At 42.6% G+C, this 18581-nt stretch overlaps 2 protein-coding genes across 6 annotated transcripts in view; both read right to left on the reverse strand.

The window, feature by feature from the left end:
* M6 (neuronal membrane glycoprotein M6) overlaps nt 1-2241 on the reverse strand; it is a 15111-nt gene extending 12870 nt beyond the window's left edge. The window contains exon 1 of one of the 2 annotated variants that reach the window (XM_065430199.2): nt 1826-2241. In XM_065430199.2, the coding sequence (XP_065286271.1) occupies nt 1826-1829 (4 nt within the window). In that variant the 5' untranslated portion in view covers nt 1830-2241. Of the gene's footprint in view, nt 1-1390; nt 1774-1825 lie in introns of those variants that run through there. The other variant, XM_065430198.2, reaches the window with a different exon arrangement.
* A 1889-nt stretch (nt 2242-4130) lies between these two features.
* LOC135900668 (putative helicase MOV-10) overlaps nt 4131-18581 on the reverse strand; it is a 61522-nt gene continuing 47071 nt past the window's right edge. For all 4 annotated transcript variants that reach the window (XM_065430194.2, XM_065430192.1, XM_065430196.2 and 1 more), the window contains exons 16-19: nt 16853-17017; nt 9877-10093; nt 6057-6197; nt 4131-5079 (exon numbers count right to left, since the gene is read on the reverse strand). In XM_065430194.2, coding sequence (XP_065286266.1) covers nt 4990-5079; nt 6057-6197; nt 9877-10093; nt 16853-17017 — 613 coding nt within the window. In that variant the 3' untranslated portion in view covers nt 4131-4989. The remainder of the gene's footprint in view (nt 5080-6056; nt 6198-9876; nt 10094-16852; nt 17018-18581) is intronic.

The following is an 18581-nucleotide window of genomic DNA, read 5'->3' on the forward strand; positions in this document are numbered from 1 at the left end:
CTGCCCTACACTATACATGTGACGAGCCTGCACGAAGAGTGGTAGGTAAAAAATATAGCCTTACTATACAAGTGGTTTAATTTCTAGTGAATAAACTGCTGAAGTTAACAGACTGTGGTGTCCACATCTCCCTCTTGTCCTTGTCTGCTCGTGTTAAAATGCTTTCCAAGTACATCTACCAACATGCCCAACACACAGCTGTGCGAATGTGAGCCATTAGCTTTCAGTGCTGCTGCTTCTTGACAAAAGAAAGATGCTACACTAAGTTTTCAGTAAAAATGATCACTTAGCTATGCCTGCAGCATGCGTGACAGCCAATGCAGCTGCTTTTTACACTGCAAAAGAAACATTTAACGTGCTGTTAATTCTTTAGCATTAATTCCTTATCCTTCACGAGGCAGAAATGGTATTTTACAGTTAAAGGGGCGTTTTCATCTATGTGACATGTGCTTCAATGCATGTCACATTTAGTTGTCTTCTGATATAACGGACGAATTAGTACAGAGAATATGCTATTTGTAATGAATGAAATCCCTTTATTTGCTTCATCACTTTATGAATGTGTAGCAGATACCTAAACCAGTTACGCATACGTGCATTTTTATTTATTTATTTTGTTAGTTAGTAACCTATATTATTTTTTCTCTTTATGAAGAAGGAAAGGAGGAAAATAAGTGTCCAGAGGGGTTTCCAGCCTACCATGTTCGACGCTTCATTCAAAATGCTTTTGAGAAGACAGACCGACTCGCAGCATCCTGAGAATGCAAGATGTGTTCGAAACAGGAAACCAGAAAAAAAAAAAAAAGATGCGGCTATGTTTAAAAATTATCTGACCAACACGTTACAACCACCCCACTTCTATGTTCATTTAAAGTTTACTTTGTCTCTTTTTGATCTCAAAAGCAGACTGACAACGGCTGAACAGTATCAACAAAATCGAGGAAAATAACAATACGTAGCTGCACGTCTGTCAGTCGATCGGTTCGCTGTGAAATAACACTATTCTGAGTAAAATGAATCAACATCACACTATATGCGCGCGAGATGACCAGCCACGCAGTTTAATATTTGTAGATGCTGCTGCACGAATCGTATTAACAGATGACGTAACGCTGAGTTACAACCCGACGGCGAAACAAAGCGGCATTGGCCGAAAAGCGCCATCAATGCTGGCCGCCAATGACCCTCCAGTTAAAAGTTCAAACTCGTTAAAAGCAGGCATTCGTCGCGTCAACAAACACTACAATCATACAAAACAACCCGCTAGTTTAAAATCGCTAAGTGCCTCAAAAATGCCTCAAATTCACACACTGGTAAACTTGAAATCAAGCAGATAGTGTCCCGTTCGGGAACCGTACGTGTAGGCCTACGCAGTGTCAACAAAACTCACCGATCGCCGTGCACGAGCAACATTTCTTGTCCCTGGATATGCTCGAGTACGAGTAACTCTTTCTGCTGTATGTCATCGTTGATTCACGTTTTCGTCACGGTAAGGTAACACACGGGCATGCGAATAAACTGCAATGCATGCAGCAACACCAGCGCACGCGCTTAGTTTCACAGGCAACTTGGCTGGCACGACCTCCTCACCACTTCGTCCAGACGCAAGCCCATGCGTCCACGCCCCACTGCGCGCCCCACAGGAGACCCCCTATCCCACAGGCACGCATGACGTAGCGGATGCGGGCGCGATGCTGGACGAGCAGCTGTTCAATCAGTGCATTTCGTCGCAGCGTGAAGCACGACATGCGTAATGTCACCAAGCGCGTAACCGCATCTTTAGTCACACAGACAAGGGGAAAACACTGCGTTGTGCATCACTTACCCATTCCGACCCAACGCTGCTCCTAACTCACAGATACGGCTCTACCTGGACGGCGTCGACACAAGGCATCACGCGTTATCTATGATCACTAGACTTTGACAGTTTATTTCTTCTTATCAGTACAGCCTCGGCAACGCCAAGGGGGCAACCTATATGGCATCCGCGCTCAAGTCCACGGGCGCACGACCACGTAACAGCGAAACCTTGATTCTCTGGAACGCGGCCTGTATATCCGACGAGCAGGTTTGTATCCGTACGTCCCCGTCATAGGAACTGTTTCATGCCATAAGCACTTTGCAACAAGGTTCCGAAGTTATTCGGTAAGGCGCAGATTGGATGGCTCGAAACACCTGTTTAGGACGTTGCGCGCACACACACACACACGATACACCCCAGCCTACCGTAAAGCAAACAAAACAACGCGGAAAAACAGACGACGGAAATGGGTCGCCTGCGCCCTACCGTCGCCAGAGGGACGTCGATCGCGTTCGTCTGCTATAGCAACATCATTTATAAAATGTTTACCGCACATTTTCTCCTTCCCTTTTTGCACTATATGCACGGCAACTAGAATTCACACAATCCGTGCAGTTACACGCAAGAACTACCACATAAATGGGCAGCAGTAACGACGCTGACGACGAAACTTGCCCTTCAAGAGGAAGCTTTAGCTCGGGCCCAACTCTGACGCGGCCTATTCAAATACATGTAAAACGCAACCTTTTTACGAGATAACCCCTGAACCGATTTTAATGAAATTTGTTGTATATGAGAAAGTTAGATTCTAGTGATTGTTGGAAGCGGAATCTCTATTTAGGGCCTGAATTTTGTTTAAAAGATTTTCAAAAATTCGCAAGTTCGAAAGAAATAGAAGCACTAAGTTTACGATAGCTCTGCATCAAGGACAGGTATCGCGGTTCTGTAAACGGCACCCATTGGATCATTAAAAGCGGACAAATTCAAAATGTCCTTTTACATACTACGTGAATTTGTTACGTTGTGTACAAGGGTTCTGCAAAAGCTGTATTTTCATATTATTAAACTCTTTGAGATTCATGCTGAACATATGAACTTTGTCCGCTTTAGATGTACTATTAGATGCAATTCACAGAATTGCGATATTATTTTTTACTGCCGAGTTGCAGAATTGTAAACTTGATAGTTTCGTTTTCTGAAAATTTTCGATTTTTTGCCAATCTTTAATAAAAAATTCACTACCTAATTTAAATCTCCGAAACCAACAGTCACTAGATTTTAAGTTTTCCTTTTAAATGCAACAAACCTCGCCAAATTTGGTGCAGCATGTGGTTCCCAAGATAAACAAATTCTCATTTTACATGTATTTAGATAGGAGCACCCGAGCCAGGACGAAAGAATCGTGACTCGAGCTAAAGCTTCCTCTTAAAATGCTCACTATAGAGGCCGAATAGGCAAGCAAGCCAGCGCCAGCTAATATATTTTGTCAATGTGCCTTGACACCAGCTCCTCACAATGTCCCTGGGTACATAAAAATTGGACACGGCTGATAGTACACAGCAGATTGCTAGCACTTCGATGCTGATTTCAGCAGCAACCTCTGCTTAGCTCAAACACTTGAATGTGCCAAAAGTGTAATGCCCCAAGTTAATGCTAAAAATGTATCCAGCAGAAATAAAATTCCGAAAACTTGTAGCCTATTGCGTACTAGATCTGTTCACAGGTAATTTGCCAAGTCTTGTATGATAGCTGTATTGCTGTATCAAGTCACGACCTTGGAATAATTGAATTGGTACAGTTATGTTTTTTTTTTCTCATGGTCACATTTAGTTCCACTGAATTTAGCCAAGGCACATGAGAGAAAGAGAATAAAAGATGGGTGCATTTTGCCATTTCTTGCAAAAGAAGTGGTATTTAAACCATTCTATGTATGTAATTCTCTTTTCCTCTTAATAGCTTAGTAGCCAAGCAGCATTACGTTCTTGATTTCTCCATGATCAATTTTTTTTGTTCTTTCTTGAACATTTTTGGTCTTCCATGACTACTATTTTACCTACATATCCATAACTTTATTGTGTGTATAACAGAGAAAAAAGTGCCCCATAAAAGTAAGTGAAAATCACAACATACATTTTGCACATGAAAATAATGCACGAAAATGACATTGCAGAGGCTATGTATTCGCATGGCCAACAGATGTGCATAATGTAAATGCAGAACGTGTACTTTAAAAACGTCAAGACAACTTTGAATCACTGGTTGCAAATGGAAATTAATGCATGAAATCCATCTTACACTCTCCACAGCATGTTTGGGTCTGCGCAACAGGTTAGAGATATAAAACCCAATTTTATTTCTCACAGGTCTAGTTGTTCTATTACAGAATAAATCTATTACGTGGCTCAACGTGCAATGATGTCCAGTGGCGAAATCGTGCAGGAAATCTCAGGTACACATCATGTTCGCAACAGAGCTGCCAGTTCCATCACTGCATAGGTATGAATTTGCTCACAATGTTCTTGTCTTGAGCCATAGCAAAGAAGCAAGCATAGGTTTTCAACGTGTTTTACAGACTTCAGACCACAGCGATTCTCAAAGGAGCACTGAATAAGGAAAGCCATCTGAACACTAGTGAAAAAAATACAAAACTGAGATGCTGAAATTAGAAATATTGAACATACTATACAAGCAATAATCACTGTTTACTGCGCTATACTGTTACACAGAGGACAAAACAAAAGTAAATGACACACATGCATAGTTTCTTCTATTTTGTCCTTTAACATTACAGCACAGTAAATAGAACAATGTCATACCAACTAGCTCTAGCCAAAGCCTTATCGAAGCAACAATCAAAGAAGGCAACAATATTCCTTGCTTGTAAGGTGTGTTTAAGCTGCAAGCACATCGTCATTATGAAGCGAGAAATCGTCACAAATTCCCACATATTCACTTGAATATAACACAACAAAGAAAACATATTCTGGAACAGTAAAAGAATGGTAAAATGTAATACACGGTGACGATGTGGATTGCGTGGCGTGTCATTTATTAAAATGATTGTGGACCCACATTACGATCCCACACATAAATAACATTATTAAAAACTAACAAAAATCACGGTACGCTACGAATTGCTAAGTTATCACAGAAATGCATATTCCATTGGGCCATTGCCCTGAGGCACTTCAACGTGACGGTGCCGCTGGTTCAGCAGCCAGACCGTAACAGGTCATGTGTGATGAGCAGTAGTCCATTAGAGACTTCCAATTTGCATCCTGGAGAGAAAGAAAATATCACAAGAAACCTTTACATTAAGGCACATAGCACTTATGGATGCAAGCTCACATGATAACCACAACGCAGTGAAGCCACCTGGCATATGGTCAGTGCAGTTTACTCATAACCATGCAGTAAACCCTTGTTTTAGGGAAGGTGCACGAGCATGTCAAACTTGCAAAGCACAAGTGAAATGCACAAGTAAGTGAAAAAAATTTCATAAAGGTGATCTAACGAAAGCTAATGTGTCGCAACATCTGTGACAATTGGCACCACAGTTGTTTGGCAACTCTGCAGAAGCAAAGAAAGAAGTAACTACATAGTCCCACCTTGGTTATGACCGGCATCGCTTCATTCCAAGAGAGATAAAGTAGAAGTCAGCTTAGTAAAGGGAGCACGAACATTGTGTTGGTGCAAAGTACTCAGTGAAGCTGCTGAAGCTGAACAAGAGAGGCTTTAAGAGACACTACAAAAAATTTTACATTTTGTTTATGTGCTTCTGAAATATTCTTTTTCCAGTTCATGTGGCTTTATGCTCATTTAGTTGTCCCCTGTTACACACAAAAAAAATTATTTCTCTCGAAAAACGCGGGGAGAAAAAAAGCCTGTTAGTCACAAGTTTGACAGCCCCTATCTCAAAAATGGTTATTTTTTCAAATTAGTTCCAAGAGGATGTGCCTTGTGAAATCACTGGCTTCAATTCGTATACAGCAATGTGTGTGCTAAAGTAATTAGAAAGTTGATTAGTGCAGTTTCATTAGTCGATTATGTATTTTGATTTCCAGAGTAAGCAACGTCTACCTTCTCAAGTAATCCAGCTAAATGAGTAGATTTGTTATATGCCACAAGCGATCTTTAAAAAATTCTGTTAACATTAAAAAGTTGCACCAGGTATAATGTTACATTACGGCACAAGAGCACGCTGCTCAAGTTGACTTTGAAAGGCATACAGTACCCTTCTGCAGGGTCACCTTACCAGTGTGAGCACATCAGGGTTGCCCACAACCACAAGCATGGCACTGGCTCGGCTGATGGCCACGTTGAAGCGCCTGGCACAGAAGATGAAATCCAAGTTTTGGCCGCTGTTGTTTGCTGACAGAGCCTCACTCCCTCGAACCTGATAAGGGCAAATAAATAATTGTGAAGAAACCGTCGATGATGATAGTCAATTAAAGCAAACAGTCAAACACTTCGAGAAAGCCAATCACTCTACTAAAGGAATGATGCGCTTTACGGCATATACTTATTGCAGCGAGAATGTTTAGGTAGTGTTTGTTGTTTCATTGTGCAATTCCACAGAGAACTGTCGTTAACCACCACATCTTAACGGTAGTATAGAGTGAGTGCTCCACCATAGCAGCTAAATCTTCAGACGCTTCAAAGCTTTCATGTGGCATCACATGCATCTGAAAGACCTAGTGGTTGGCATTTGGAAGCGAACACATTCCACAACTCGTTTGCATGAAAAAGTGCACCCTTTGCAGCGGTGCCTTTGTGTTTATGGTAAAAGTCCAACCACCAGCGATCGCCAACCATTGACTACAAAAATTGGTGAAAAAGTCAAAGAAATTAAGGTATTATTTAAAATGCATTTAGATACTACCTTAAAGAAGTACTGACATACAAATTTTGTGTCCTGCTTTTCCCAATTCTTTAGGTAGCTGTCAGCTCTTTAATTATGGTATGAAGCATCCATTCCTCGAGAGTGCTTCAAATAATTAATTACAGCACCTTTTATGCGAACATCTCGAACCCCACACCAAGTGCATCGCAGCTTCGGAAGTGGAAAAGGAGACTACAGTCAACCACTGATTTTTGGGATGCCCAATTTTTCCAACATTCCTGATAACTCAGACACTTCAAGGCAGCCCCACATACCTCATAAAGCCAATGTATAAGGATGTCTGAAATTTCGGACAACGAAACCCTTCACTGTCCAATTTTGTAGATTTCTTGCCATGACCACAGGTGAAATGGCATTATTTCAAGCCACCATCACCGCTACTTTGATTACACTGCAGCCTCGAAACAGCACTTGCGTGCACCGATTCGCTGGCAGCCTTAGCAGCAGCATTGTGCTGCCGTTAGGCCTAGCTGCTTCGACATTCGCTGTCAAGCTTCCTGCTGTTCAGCGCATTTTTCATTTCAAGGATTCACCGCCATCGGCAATGTTAGCAAATTTGCCTTTGTCCTCTTCGCTGATGCCGTCGAAGCGCAAAAGCTCTAAAATGTTGCAAAATGCACATTCCCAAAAGCCAGTTTCGCCGCAATACAAAAGCGTTACGCAGTCAAGTGTGCACAATGTATTGCCGTTAACCATAATATCATTGAGGGGCCACAGTCTTTAGCTGTGGTGATTTAAGCCTTTGAGGGCAGTTAAAGGCATGCATTCATTCTTTCGGACTGCCCGATTTTCTGAATGTTCTCGCGGTTCCTAGGTCAGAAAGAGCGGATGTTGAATGTATTCACAGCAGCAAAAGCAGAGGTGGTAGTAACATGGTATCGCAAACTAAAGAGCATCCCGGTGAGCCCGCTACAGTGATTGAAGGAAGCACAACAACTGTGTTGCTGAAAGCTGTTCAACTGGCCCAGATGTGTGCTTCTCATGGAAGCGCAGGGGGCCCACGCTCCCCTATTGTCCTGTCATGTGCTGAATGGACTCAGCTTTTGGCAGTGTGGCCATAGTGCATGTACACATATCTGTAGTGTTTGGTACCAAAAAAACTGCTACATTAGGTTTTCGTACCATGAATAGTCTCCTTTTCCAAATTTGAAGCACGCTGCTCTTGGTGCGCATTTGTAATTGATCACACTAAAAGGTAATGTAATTATTTGTTGCACTATTGAGACTTCAAGACTCTGTAGCATAATTACAGAGTCAACAGCTATCCAATAAAGAAATGAAGACAAGACAAAAAATTTCTGTCACTACTCCTTAAAAGGTACCCTGAAAAACCTTTTCTTTAAACTGAACAACACAATAGAATGAGTGCGAGGCCCCTCAAGGTATATTTCGAAATGAATTTTTTATGAGGATTTGATATAAATGAAGATATACGTGAGGGTTTTATTTACTGTCCCCCTTCCTCCTCATTTCATCAGGGCCTCTCAGCTGGAGCGACGCCAATAGAAATGCTCTGCCTTTGTTTCTTCTTTCAGCAATGCTCGTCTGGTGCTAACCCTATGAGGCTGGCGTATGACAAAAGAGTGGCGACAGGAAAGGTGTGATACATTATTTTCTGCTTCCCTGGTCCCTAGAAAATCAGGAAGGGTGTGTGTATGTGTGCACAATGGCTGATGTCATGTAACATAATCATTGATGTTGAATAAGGTGAAAAAAAAAAAGAAGGTTCGGAATCAATAGAGCAAAGAATGAGAACAGCCGGCACTACATTATGAAAATTATGCTAAGGGTTAAAAAAAGACGCAATGAAAACAAAGCACACACAATGCAACGAGCTCAAATTAATATTAATAATACATCGTAACAATTAGCACAGTTTTCATGAAGGGCATAATAAACCACACAAGAAAGCAAGCAATCTATTATGCAAGATTGCAGGTTCCCTGCTGCTTGCAGCGAAATAATATTTGGCTTGCACGTCGTGGGGATGCTCGACTTTCTTGTGCCTCCTTATGTTGTTTTCCCCACATGGCTCTTGCATCTCCTGTAATCCGGCTTACCCGCGTAACTAAGTGCCGCTGGTGGTCGGTGCAGTTGCAGAATAGTACAAGAGAGGGGGCGAGTGTTGTGCTGCTAACGCCACCTAACAGCAGGGTTACTCGGGCATGAAATGGAGTAGCCTTTCCTCTTTGGCTTGGGGTCGGCAGGGTGTGCAGATGTCCCGCATGCCGGCCGGCACGCTTTGTGGAACTGTCCCGATAAAGGCTTCGAAATGGGGCACCGGGATAGACGAACTTGATCGTTCAAACATGCCACCACTTGCGTGACTGTTCATACGATTGATTAGGAGTGGGGGCGAGCATATTCGCTCAATATCCTGTTGCAGTGAGTCAGACTTCCTTAATTCGTCAGCGCCCATCAGCACGATCTGGCTAGCTGTATAAAAGGTGCAATAAATGCCCTTTTGATTGTTTTCACAACTGTGTTGCCACTGCTTTGTCCCAAAAGCACGAATGATACCCCACAATGTTTATACTAGTCTCATTTTTTACACCTTGGAAATGTGTTACTAAGGCAGCCAAGCAGTTTATATTAGTGCCAAGCTGATGATAACGCTATTTGTGCCTGTGGGCAACACACCAGCATTGCAGGAATTATGGTGATGTCGTGGGGGAGCTGCATATGATGAAAAATGAGGTAGACATTTACTGTATAAACAAGAGTTTTTTTGTTTGTTTTTTTCCCCTCAGGAATATGATATTTGCAAGCAATTTCCGATACACACAGTGCAGACTTCCTCCTTTTCTCCAGAGAACATAAGCGAAAAGAAGAAATGGTTGAAAGGCTACTGTGGCTTCTGTGCAATATTCCCGATGACGTTTTCTCAAATTATTTCAAAGTACGGACGCGTTAAAAAGTTAATTCCAGTTTCTACTCATCTTGTTTAGTGGTGCACCAATACAATACCTCCCTTCTCCTCTTAAAAATTGTGATACCGAGCGAACTTCTCTCAGAACAAGTTTCCAATAAGCTAAAAAAAACAAAAAATTCCAACATCAGGTAACATTTGTCTACCGTATATCCACTTTGCCTGCTTTGTGCAACACCTAATGCATAAGCCTTTGTTGCAAACGATTAAGAGCGGAAATGTCAAAAGCAAAGTTGTGCTAACCGTAGAGACAATGATGAGGTTGCGCTCCTGTCCCTGAAACTCCTCGGCCGAACCAAGCTTGCAGTGAGGCAGATCGAGGGAGTCCATGAGGCAACGCAGCTTCTGTGCCTGCTTACGATATGGCGTGACAACGCCCACCTGCTCAGGCAGCAGGCCCCAAGGGCCAAATGCTCGTTGAAGGTAGCGTGTCACTTGCACCACTTCTGATGGGTTGAACCTGTTAAGAAAGGTCACAGTGGTCATGTCAGTCAATGCAGTGCAGATCAAAACAGGATTTGTGATACATGTTTCCAATTATTATAATCTCTTGAAGTTGTACAGAATTGTGCTACAGTCGGGTCCCATTAATTCGACCTCAGTTAATTCGAGATTTCACTTAATCTGAACATACTGGCAAGTCCCAGTGAGAAACCATACATTGGGCCATGGAAGGAAGACTCGTTCAATTCGACATTGGCATTGACATTGCCACACACATACAGCGGTTACTAAAACCTTGAAAACACAAGAAATTTCTCAGATGGCGATAATGATTCTGCAGGAGACCAAAGTCATGGCAGCAACCTGTTTTGCAGTGATGATGATTTGCACTACGTCCTCGACAATATTTTTTTGAGGATTTTGTCAGTGCCGACAACAGTTTTGAGATCTGTGGGTCACCAAGTGACAACATGAACAGTTATTGTATTACTGCATTGAAGCAGTCTGTCGATGACGACAGACTATTTCAAGCAAGAAGGAAGATTTGAATCCATTCATATTGGTGTCATTTGTTAATTCGACCTTTCGGATAACTTGAATGAGACTTGTCCTGCAAGCGTTGAATTAATGGGAGACGACTGTACAAGGCTCACTCACTTTGCATATTCTTACACCAGCATATGGCCCCTAAAAGCAGATTCCTGTTTATTTAACCCTTGCATGCCACCTATCATTCTTTCACACTCTTTTGCAGTGGTGTCATAATCACATCTCTTGTGTAATACCCCGAGTAGGGTGGGAGCAAAGTGAAAGTGAAGATCATGACCTGTGTATATTAACATGATAGCGTTAAAGAGCCCGTGCTGCAGAAAATTTGGTGTCCCGCGTCGGACGTCACATCAACAAAAAGATTTTCGAACCACGTATATATTTATTTATTTATTTTCAATACTGCCAGTCTCATCAGGGACCATAGCAGGTCGACCTACAAAAATGAAATACATGGTAATAAACGTGCACATACAAAGTACGTGTCAATAAGCCAAACAAGGAACGTAAAGGAACAAGGTAAGAATACATTAAGAAACAAATATAGATATCACATTTCTAGGAGACATGCGCAGCAATACAGAGAATACATCATGAAAAGGACAGCAAACGGGAACAAAAATAACAGTAAACACCTTCATGATAATCAGCATGGCTTACAAGGGTTGCAAAGCATATTATGTGAATAAGACTGCGTTACTGATTGTATGATATGGATTCTAATCGTGATGTGAACTGAGATAATGAGTCTGCAGAAAGGATCGAGGCGATTCCATTCCCTTATCACGAGGGCGAAATAAGAGTACATGAGTGTGTCATTATGGCATGAATATTCTGTTAAAGCGTGTACATGTTTATGTCTAGATGATCGTGACTGCGAAAAACATATGTATTTTGTTAGGTCTATCTTATAATAGTTGTGAATCAAGTTAAATAAAAATCTGAGCCCTGCTTGCTTCGCTATTGATGAGAGCGCTGCTAAACCCAATATAGCCGCAAGGTTAGTGGGTGAATATGTGCGCTTATACTTGTTGTAAATAAACCGCAGCGCTATTCGCTGTACTTTTTCCAGTTTCATTATGTTAGTTACTGAGTGCGGAAACCAAACTGTGTTAGCGTACGTCGAAACCGGTCTAACGAAAGTAGTATATGCGAGAAGCTTAGTCGACGTTGGTGCGAGGTGGAGACATCTTCAGAGATAAAATAGCTTGCGTAATGCCTTTGAGGTCACGTTGGCAATGTGCGCGTCCCATTTCAGGTCAGAAGTTAGAGTGATGCCTAAGTATTTATGCTGGTGAACTTTTGTTAGCACTGTGCCGTTAATAAAGTACGGGAAGTCGTAAGGTTGTTTTTTTCTTGTTACCGTCATGCAAACTGATTTAGTTGTGTTTATCGTCAGTTGCCATTTTTTGCACCATTCATTTAGCTGATCTAGTGAGTTGCTAAGTGAAACATGATCTTCGTAGGTGTTAATTGTTTGGTAGATGACGCAGTCATCAGCAAACAGTTTGATGTTACAGTCAATGTTTCTGGTTATGTTGTTAATGAAAATTAAAAATAACAGTGGCCCCAACATGGATTCTTTGGGGACGCCTGATGTGACAGGCACTGTCGCAGATTCCACATGCTGAAATAGTATGAATTGTGTTCGGTTTGTTACCCGGTCTAAAATTTCCCCATTTCCAATAAAACCCCGCAATTTTGTTAATAATTTACTGTGGCACACGTGATCAAATGCTTTCGAAAGGTCTAATAATATTATGTCAGTCTGGCTACAGTTGTTGATGTTATATGCGAGGTCATGCACAACTTCCGTAAGCTGCGTGACGGCTGGCAATCCATCGCGGTATCTGTGCTGGTGTGGCATTAATAAGTTGCGAGTGTCAAGAAAGTTTGTTAGATGTTTAAGGATGATATGCTCGAGCATCTTGCAAGCGGTGCTAGTGAGGCATATTGGTCGATAATTAGAGGGCAATGAGGTGCCTCCTGTTTTGTGTATCGGGATTATTTTCGCGTTTTTCCAGTCTTCGTGTAAGGATGATTGTGATAGGGATTTTCTAAATATTAGGCCCAAGTATTGGGTGCGTATCTCTTTAGTACCAGCATATGGCCCCTACAAGCAGATCCCTGTTTATTTAATGCTTGCATGCCACCTATCATTCTTTCACACTCTTTCGCAGTGTATACCCAGACCTTCCATATGATGCCACGAATTGATTGAAATAATTGAGTTTGACAAGCTAAAATACGTAGAAAAATCATAAACTACGACTTGCATACAACCTACAGGCATGAGAGCTCTCGTATTGTAATTTGACTATATGAGAAAACATAATTCTGTTACGTGAAAACTCAAAGAAACCCCTTGACACATGCAAACTGGCTGCGGCGTTCACAGACTGGCTGCGGCGTCCGCCATTTTATGCGCGCCGGTGCGATGGGTATCTTGGGGGCCACGAGGCAGCGCACCCAGTTCCTTGCCTTAACTCCAGCTGGCGCTTGCCTCTGTCGTATCGCAGCTTACGCAAGAGGCTGTGGTTCCACCACAAAGCTCGCCTTCGTGCATAGCGTTTGCAGCATGCGTTTCCAGGTAAACATTACGGTCACGTAAGCTCCAGTTGCCAGGATGCAAGAGAAATAGTCAGGGATCTTTGAATGCTATCGCGTTCCACTCCTAAAGGCAAAGCTTAAGCGTCCTCCAAATTTTTTTTCTTGCAGAAGTACTGGATTCCATCTCATTAAGGCTATCGGTAGACATGAATGAGGTCTGTGTTTGGTCAAACCTTTTGGCCATCTCGCAAACCTCTTTGTTACCAAGTCTACTTGAATCTAGGTGGACACAAGCTTCCACACAGGTTTCATTATATTATATTAGTGTGGCCATAGAGTATCCTACAAAAAACTACTAGAGCGAACTGTGGCACTAGTGTCTATGAGAGCTGCAGCCAGCATGGGAATGGTGAGCAGTAGTATACATGGATTTGCCTAAACTTCATTTTTCTGGCTTAAAACGGCTCTGTGACTCTGCATATTGATCATTTTAGAGGAAAGCTAAAGGCAAATACTAATTAAAGCTAAAGTGATAGATTAGTGCCCGAGAATCTCTAAGGCATCAATGTTATCGCGAACAGAGCCTTAATAATCGAGAAATCGGGGCAACTCTTAAAGGACATGATTAGAGACTCCCCCGGGACATTCAAGCACTCGCCCGATGATGAAAGCACTTCTCAGTTAAATTCTGTCACAAGTACTCAACTACTCATTGCAAAAAACATCCTCGTATTGTATTATAAGATAAAATAAAATGCTACTAGTCCAGTTCCATTTCATGTTTAGAAAAAGTAACTCATTGAAATAATCGTTGACAACGATGCGCGCAGTCTAAAGGTTTTGTTTTCACTAGACTTTGCGCCACCCATGCTTTTGTGTTTCAGAACTTTCCTGATTTATAGCATAGTGCTGCAATGGTTTTGATGGCTCACAAACTCACACAAACTACAAGTAGCAGAGCAGAGAATTCAACTTCCATGTGATGTCGCGGGATGCCTGAACAGTCTGCGCCAACAGTCTGCGCCACTTGACCAAAAAGCAGCTGCAGCGGCAAATCCGCCGCTCTGTCTTGGCTCGGTGCCGCCGTCTGTCAGGCGGCGTTTTTCCCACCGATGGTAGCAAAGGGCGGTGATGGCGTATGCAATGTCACCACTCCTGGGGTTGGGTGGCGCGAGATTAGAATTTCGGAAAAGGTATTCAGGCCCTTCAGATACAATTTTCTCATGAACTAAGTCTTTTGTTTGTGCGAAGCAAGCATTGCGAGGTTTCTGGAAAGGTATTAAAACAGTCTACATCGACTTAGTATTTGCCTTTAGTGATGCTTTAAGCAATATATTGCATCATAAATGCAACAATTTGCAGAGGCCAATTAATTCTGCCTATTGCAAATTTTGTTTCACCATATTCCTTGGAGCTTCAGAATCACGAAAGGCATACAACTGCTGAACAGAATACGAACCTTCATTTCTTTAGTCGCTTTTGTCAAGTTTAGAGAATGTGGACTCCATGCGAGAAATGCCTCTAGGAAAGTCAGGCGTCAAAATTTAAACTTGGAGTTCACCTATGCAGCCACTTTAAAAATGTGCCTGACGTAAAACATGGTGAAAAACAATGAAACAATGAACCTGCAAGATGACGGCACAGCGACACCGGGAAAAAACATCCAGCTGTCCAACTTGTAAAACATATTACACATACTAGTATTATTCAAGCTTGCAGCAAAGGTCCAATTAATTGTTTTTCATGATGTATGCAACACCTTTAAATATATATATTTTCATCAGTGTTCTTGCACTACTAGATGTACTAAATGTACATCTAGTACATCTAATACTAGATGTACTAGATCTACAGCTAGATCTAGATCTACATCTAGTACTACTAGATTGAGTACTAGATGTACTAGATGTGCGCAGAAACTTATTGCCTTCATGCATATAGAAAAATACAGTAAAGTGTAATAAATATTGTCACAGGAATGTCTGAAGTGACAAGCACAAAGACTGGACAAAAGCATCTACATCCTACTTATCATTCTCATGGTAACTGAATGATAAAAGTGTCAGAGTTATGTTTCGTAGGAAACTATGAATGTGTCTACCTTTTTCCATGTGTCTTGGAACTGGAGGGTCTCCTCTCCACAACATGAGAGAAGCACATTCCTCCACTGGCACTGCATCTATCAGCTCGGTGCTGGTGAGCAACACATCTCACTTCAGCCAGTGCTCCCCTTAGTGCATGTTCATAGAAATCAACTAACTATTCCCGATAGCACTGAGCCACATGGGAGCTAAGCTGAGTGCCTCAGTCTTTTGTGGTACACTCTACATTTGCAATTTTGGCCCAGCTTTGTAGAACGATTCACCACTGCACCTAGCCCCCCACTCCCCCCCCCCCTCAACACAGGCGCTGTGTTGTGTCTCTAGAACATTATTTTTTTCATTACGTGCTGCTACTCACGTCTCAAAATTATCGGTAACTACATTCCTTTTCACAAATACCCTGCAGCACTGCTGAACGTATGAGGCATATACAGGCAATATCCTTCTCAGTGGAATATAGTTCCGGGCGTAATTGCCTGATTATCGGCAGCACTAGAGAGTTTTATTCTTGCTGGCTACATGATACGGTACAGCTATAGGTGAAATGTTAGGTCCTTTGTGCATGCATGTCATATACCGAGAATTACTGTGGCAGTTACGGCCCGTAACCTTATTCGCCACCCTAACCGTGACCACCTAGCAACATGGCAGCGCACATACAGCACCAACCACCCATTTCCATCCGAATTCACGCTGGTTATTGGCGCTCCGTCCTGTTAGCAAAAAACAAGCAGCAAAATATGTCATCGCTAAGTCTCGCCTCAAGCTGAGGTCAAAGCATTAGGTATGTCTTGTCATAGTTATTCAGATCGGCTGTTTGGTCTCACGCTGCTAGGACTACAGGCATGGCGCCCACCCGTAAAACTGGTTTGGTTTTTAGTTAGCAGATGGCACCACAGCATTAGCACTGGTGATGCGCTGACAACAAGAAGTGTTATAAAGGCTTAATTGTTTGCTGCATCATTAATTTACTACCCTGCTCTAGCATGGTAAGTGATGACGGCAGTGAGCAAACTCCAAGTAGATGCCAAACAGATGCAGTGGCGCAGATGAATATTTATAAGGGGATTCGCCCTCACTACTTGCTATGGAGGATGCAAGGTAACTGCAAGGAAAGTGTACACCTGAAGCGAAGCCCCACTGTTGCTTGCATGCAAATGCAGCTTGTGGTTACGGCGGCAATACATTTTTTTCGTCAATCCACCAACCAAGAAGCATGTATCAACAGGACAGCAAGCAGAAGTAGAGCAGATGACATGGGGCAGATAAGCACATCTCAAGGGGCATTCGGCCTTCGTATTGGCTAAGAATTCACGCAGCTTCCACAGTGCTGTAAGGAACTGCTGAGATCAGATTGTGAAAACTGAGTAAAAAATAAACACTTTCACTTGGAAGGCCTGTTTTCTTCGACCTGTACTCATTGTGGCAACGGCTCAACAAGAGCCATGGGTTGGTGAACATAGCTCTGACAGCTCAGAGTCGATGCAAAAGGTGCCAGCTCGCAACTCTGCTGGCCAGCACCAAAAGTGAACAAGCCACAAAGGTCAATGTTGGGGCATTCATGCTTTACTCACCAAGAAGGGCAGCTGCCTTCCTTCTGTGCACAGCCCCGCACGCCATGAAAGAACACTGGAAAGTCGGGCAGGGCACCTCGATCTTGTTTGCCCACACAGCTCAGAAGCTGGCTATCGTAGAAGAGCTTGGAGTATGGCTCCAGCAGGGACTGCGTGCAGCGATAGCTGCATACGAAGCATTTGACTTACCAACTCACTCAAACTCTGGCATAAGAACAGACAGGTACAATAGCAGAATTCTAATGCTTTTTGCACGCTACTATTATACACGTTTATAGAATTGAGCAATAGCACTGAGTCACAACCTGGAAAATATAGATATTTTGCTAGGACTTGGTCAATCGAGAGCTAGTTCAAAGTTTACTCATAAAACACAATGAAAGTTGGCGATAGCAAACTCTGTTAAAGTGAATCACCCTTCATCACCAATATCAAAATTGGAACTCTTTGAATGTATTTAACACAGAGATATTGTTCATATATTGAACCTGACATTGAAAATTTTAAACTTGGCCTACTTTCATTCCTTCTCACAGTGCTGATACCTTACTCTTAAATATGTTCTTCCTGCTCTATGTGCCTCCTCAACTTTTCATATTGGAGACCAGTACCACCTCCTCAAATCAATAGTCAAGTACACTCAAAACATGTGAATACATTCCACACCTGAGCATCTCCAGTTCCAAGCATTTGTAGTATGTAATGAAGAATAGCAATTTTAGTGTTTGCTACAAGCAGCATGCTACTGATGGGACAGAAGGCTGAGCTAGCTGCTATGATGACGTGAAAGCTGCAGAAGAAGAATGAAAAGAATTGACAGAAAGGTAGATGTACAGAGTTAAAGAATGCTTTTCTTCCAGAATGTGTGATTGAGTTACAGTAGAACCTCATTCATGAACCGCTTACAGCAGAACCTCGTTCATGAATGAGTTACAGCAGAACCTCGTTCGTGAACGAGCTACAGTAGAAGCCTGTTCATACGTTCTGGAAGAAAAGCATGAGAGAAAATGTACTAATCAGAAAAACATATGATCCAAAGTCAAGAAAAGGCTTAACAGACTCAAATGTATCTGACATTTACATAATGTGAAACGTTGTGCGAATAATTGCAGCACGACACGCCCATGCACACCGAGCTGGTGGTGCCCGAGCAACTCGAGCCGCACATTGTCGTTTTTACGGCTTCGGCAAGCTTACATTTGCACATCTCATATTCAAACCAAGTCGGCAGCTTCTCTGAGTGCTCACTCGACGCATATCGTTCCCCCACAAGACGTCGACATGCGCCAACCCGAGCGGCCCGAGCAGCCCACGCTACACATTGTCAGTCGGCCGCTTTTCCTAGTGCTCACTTGGTGAAAATCGTTCCGCTACAAGACGCCGACAGGCGTCAATGTGGTGGGGCCCAAGTGTCCCGAGACTGGCATTGTCATTTTCCTATTGCATAGTTTTTAAGACAGTGACGGGAAACCAAAATGAAATCGAGTTGGTGGTCACCGGGTATACGATGCTGCAGAGCAAAACATTAGGCTCACTCTGCTGCGCCTGTAGCAGAAAACAGTGCCCTATCTGTGACTTTTTCCTAAAATAAAGAAGAAAAGGAAGAAGAAGAAGAAGAAGAAGAAGAAGAAGAAGAATACCTTTTTTCTGTCCAAGGAACAGTAGACACACTCACACACATGCCCAGCCCCAACCCAAGCATCTTCCATTCCTCAAGAACCTCCTCTTG

This window comes from Dermacentor albipictus, chromosome 3 (genome assembly GCF_038994185.2).
Source record: "Dermacentor albipictus isolate Rhodes 1998 colony chromosome 3, USDA_Dalb.pri_finalv2, whole genome shotgun sequence".
Classification (NCBI taxonomy): Eukaryota; Metazoa; Arthropoda; class Arachnida; order Ixodida; family Ixodidae; genus Dermacentor; species Dermacentor albipictus.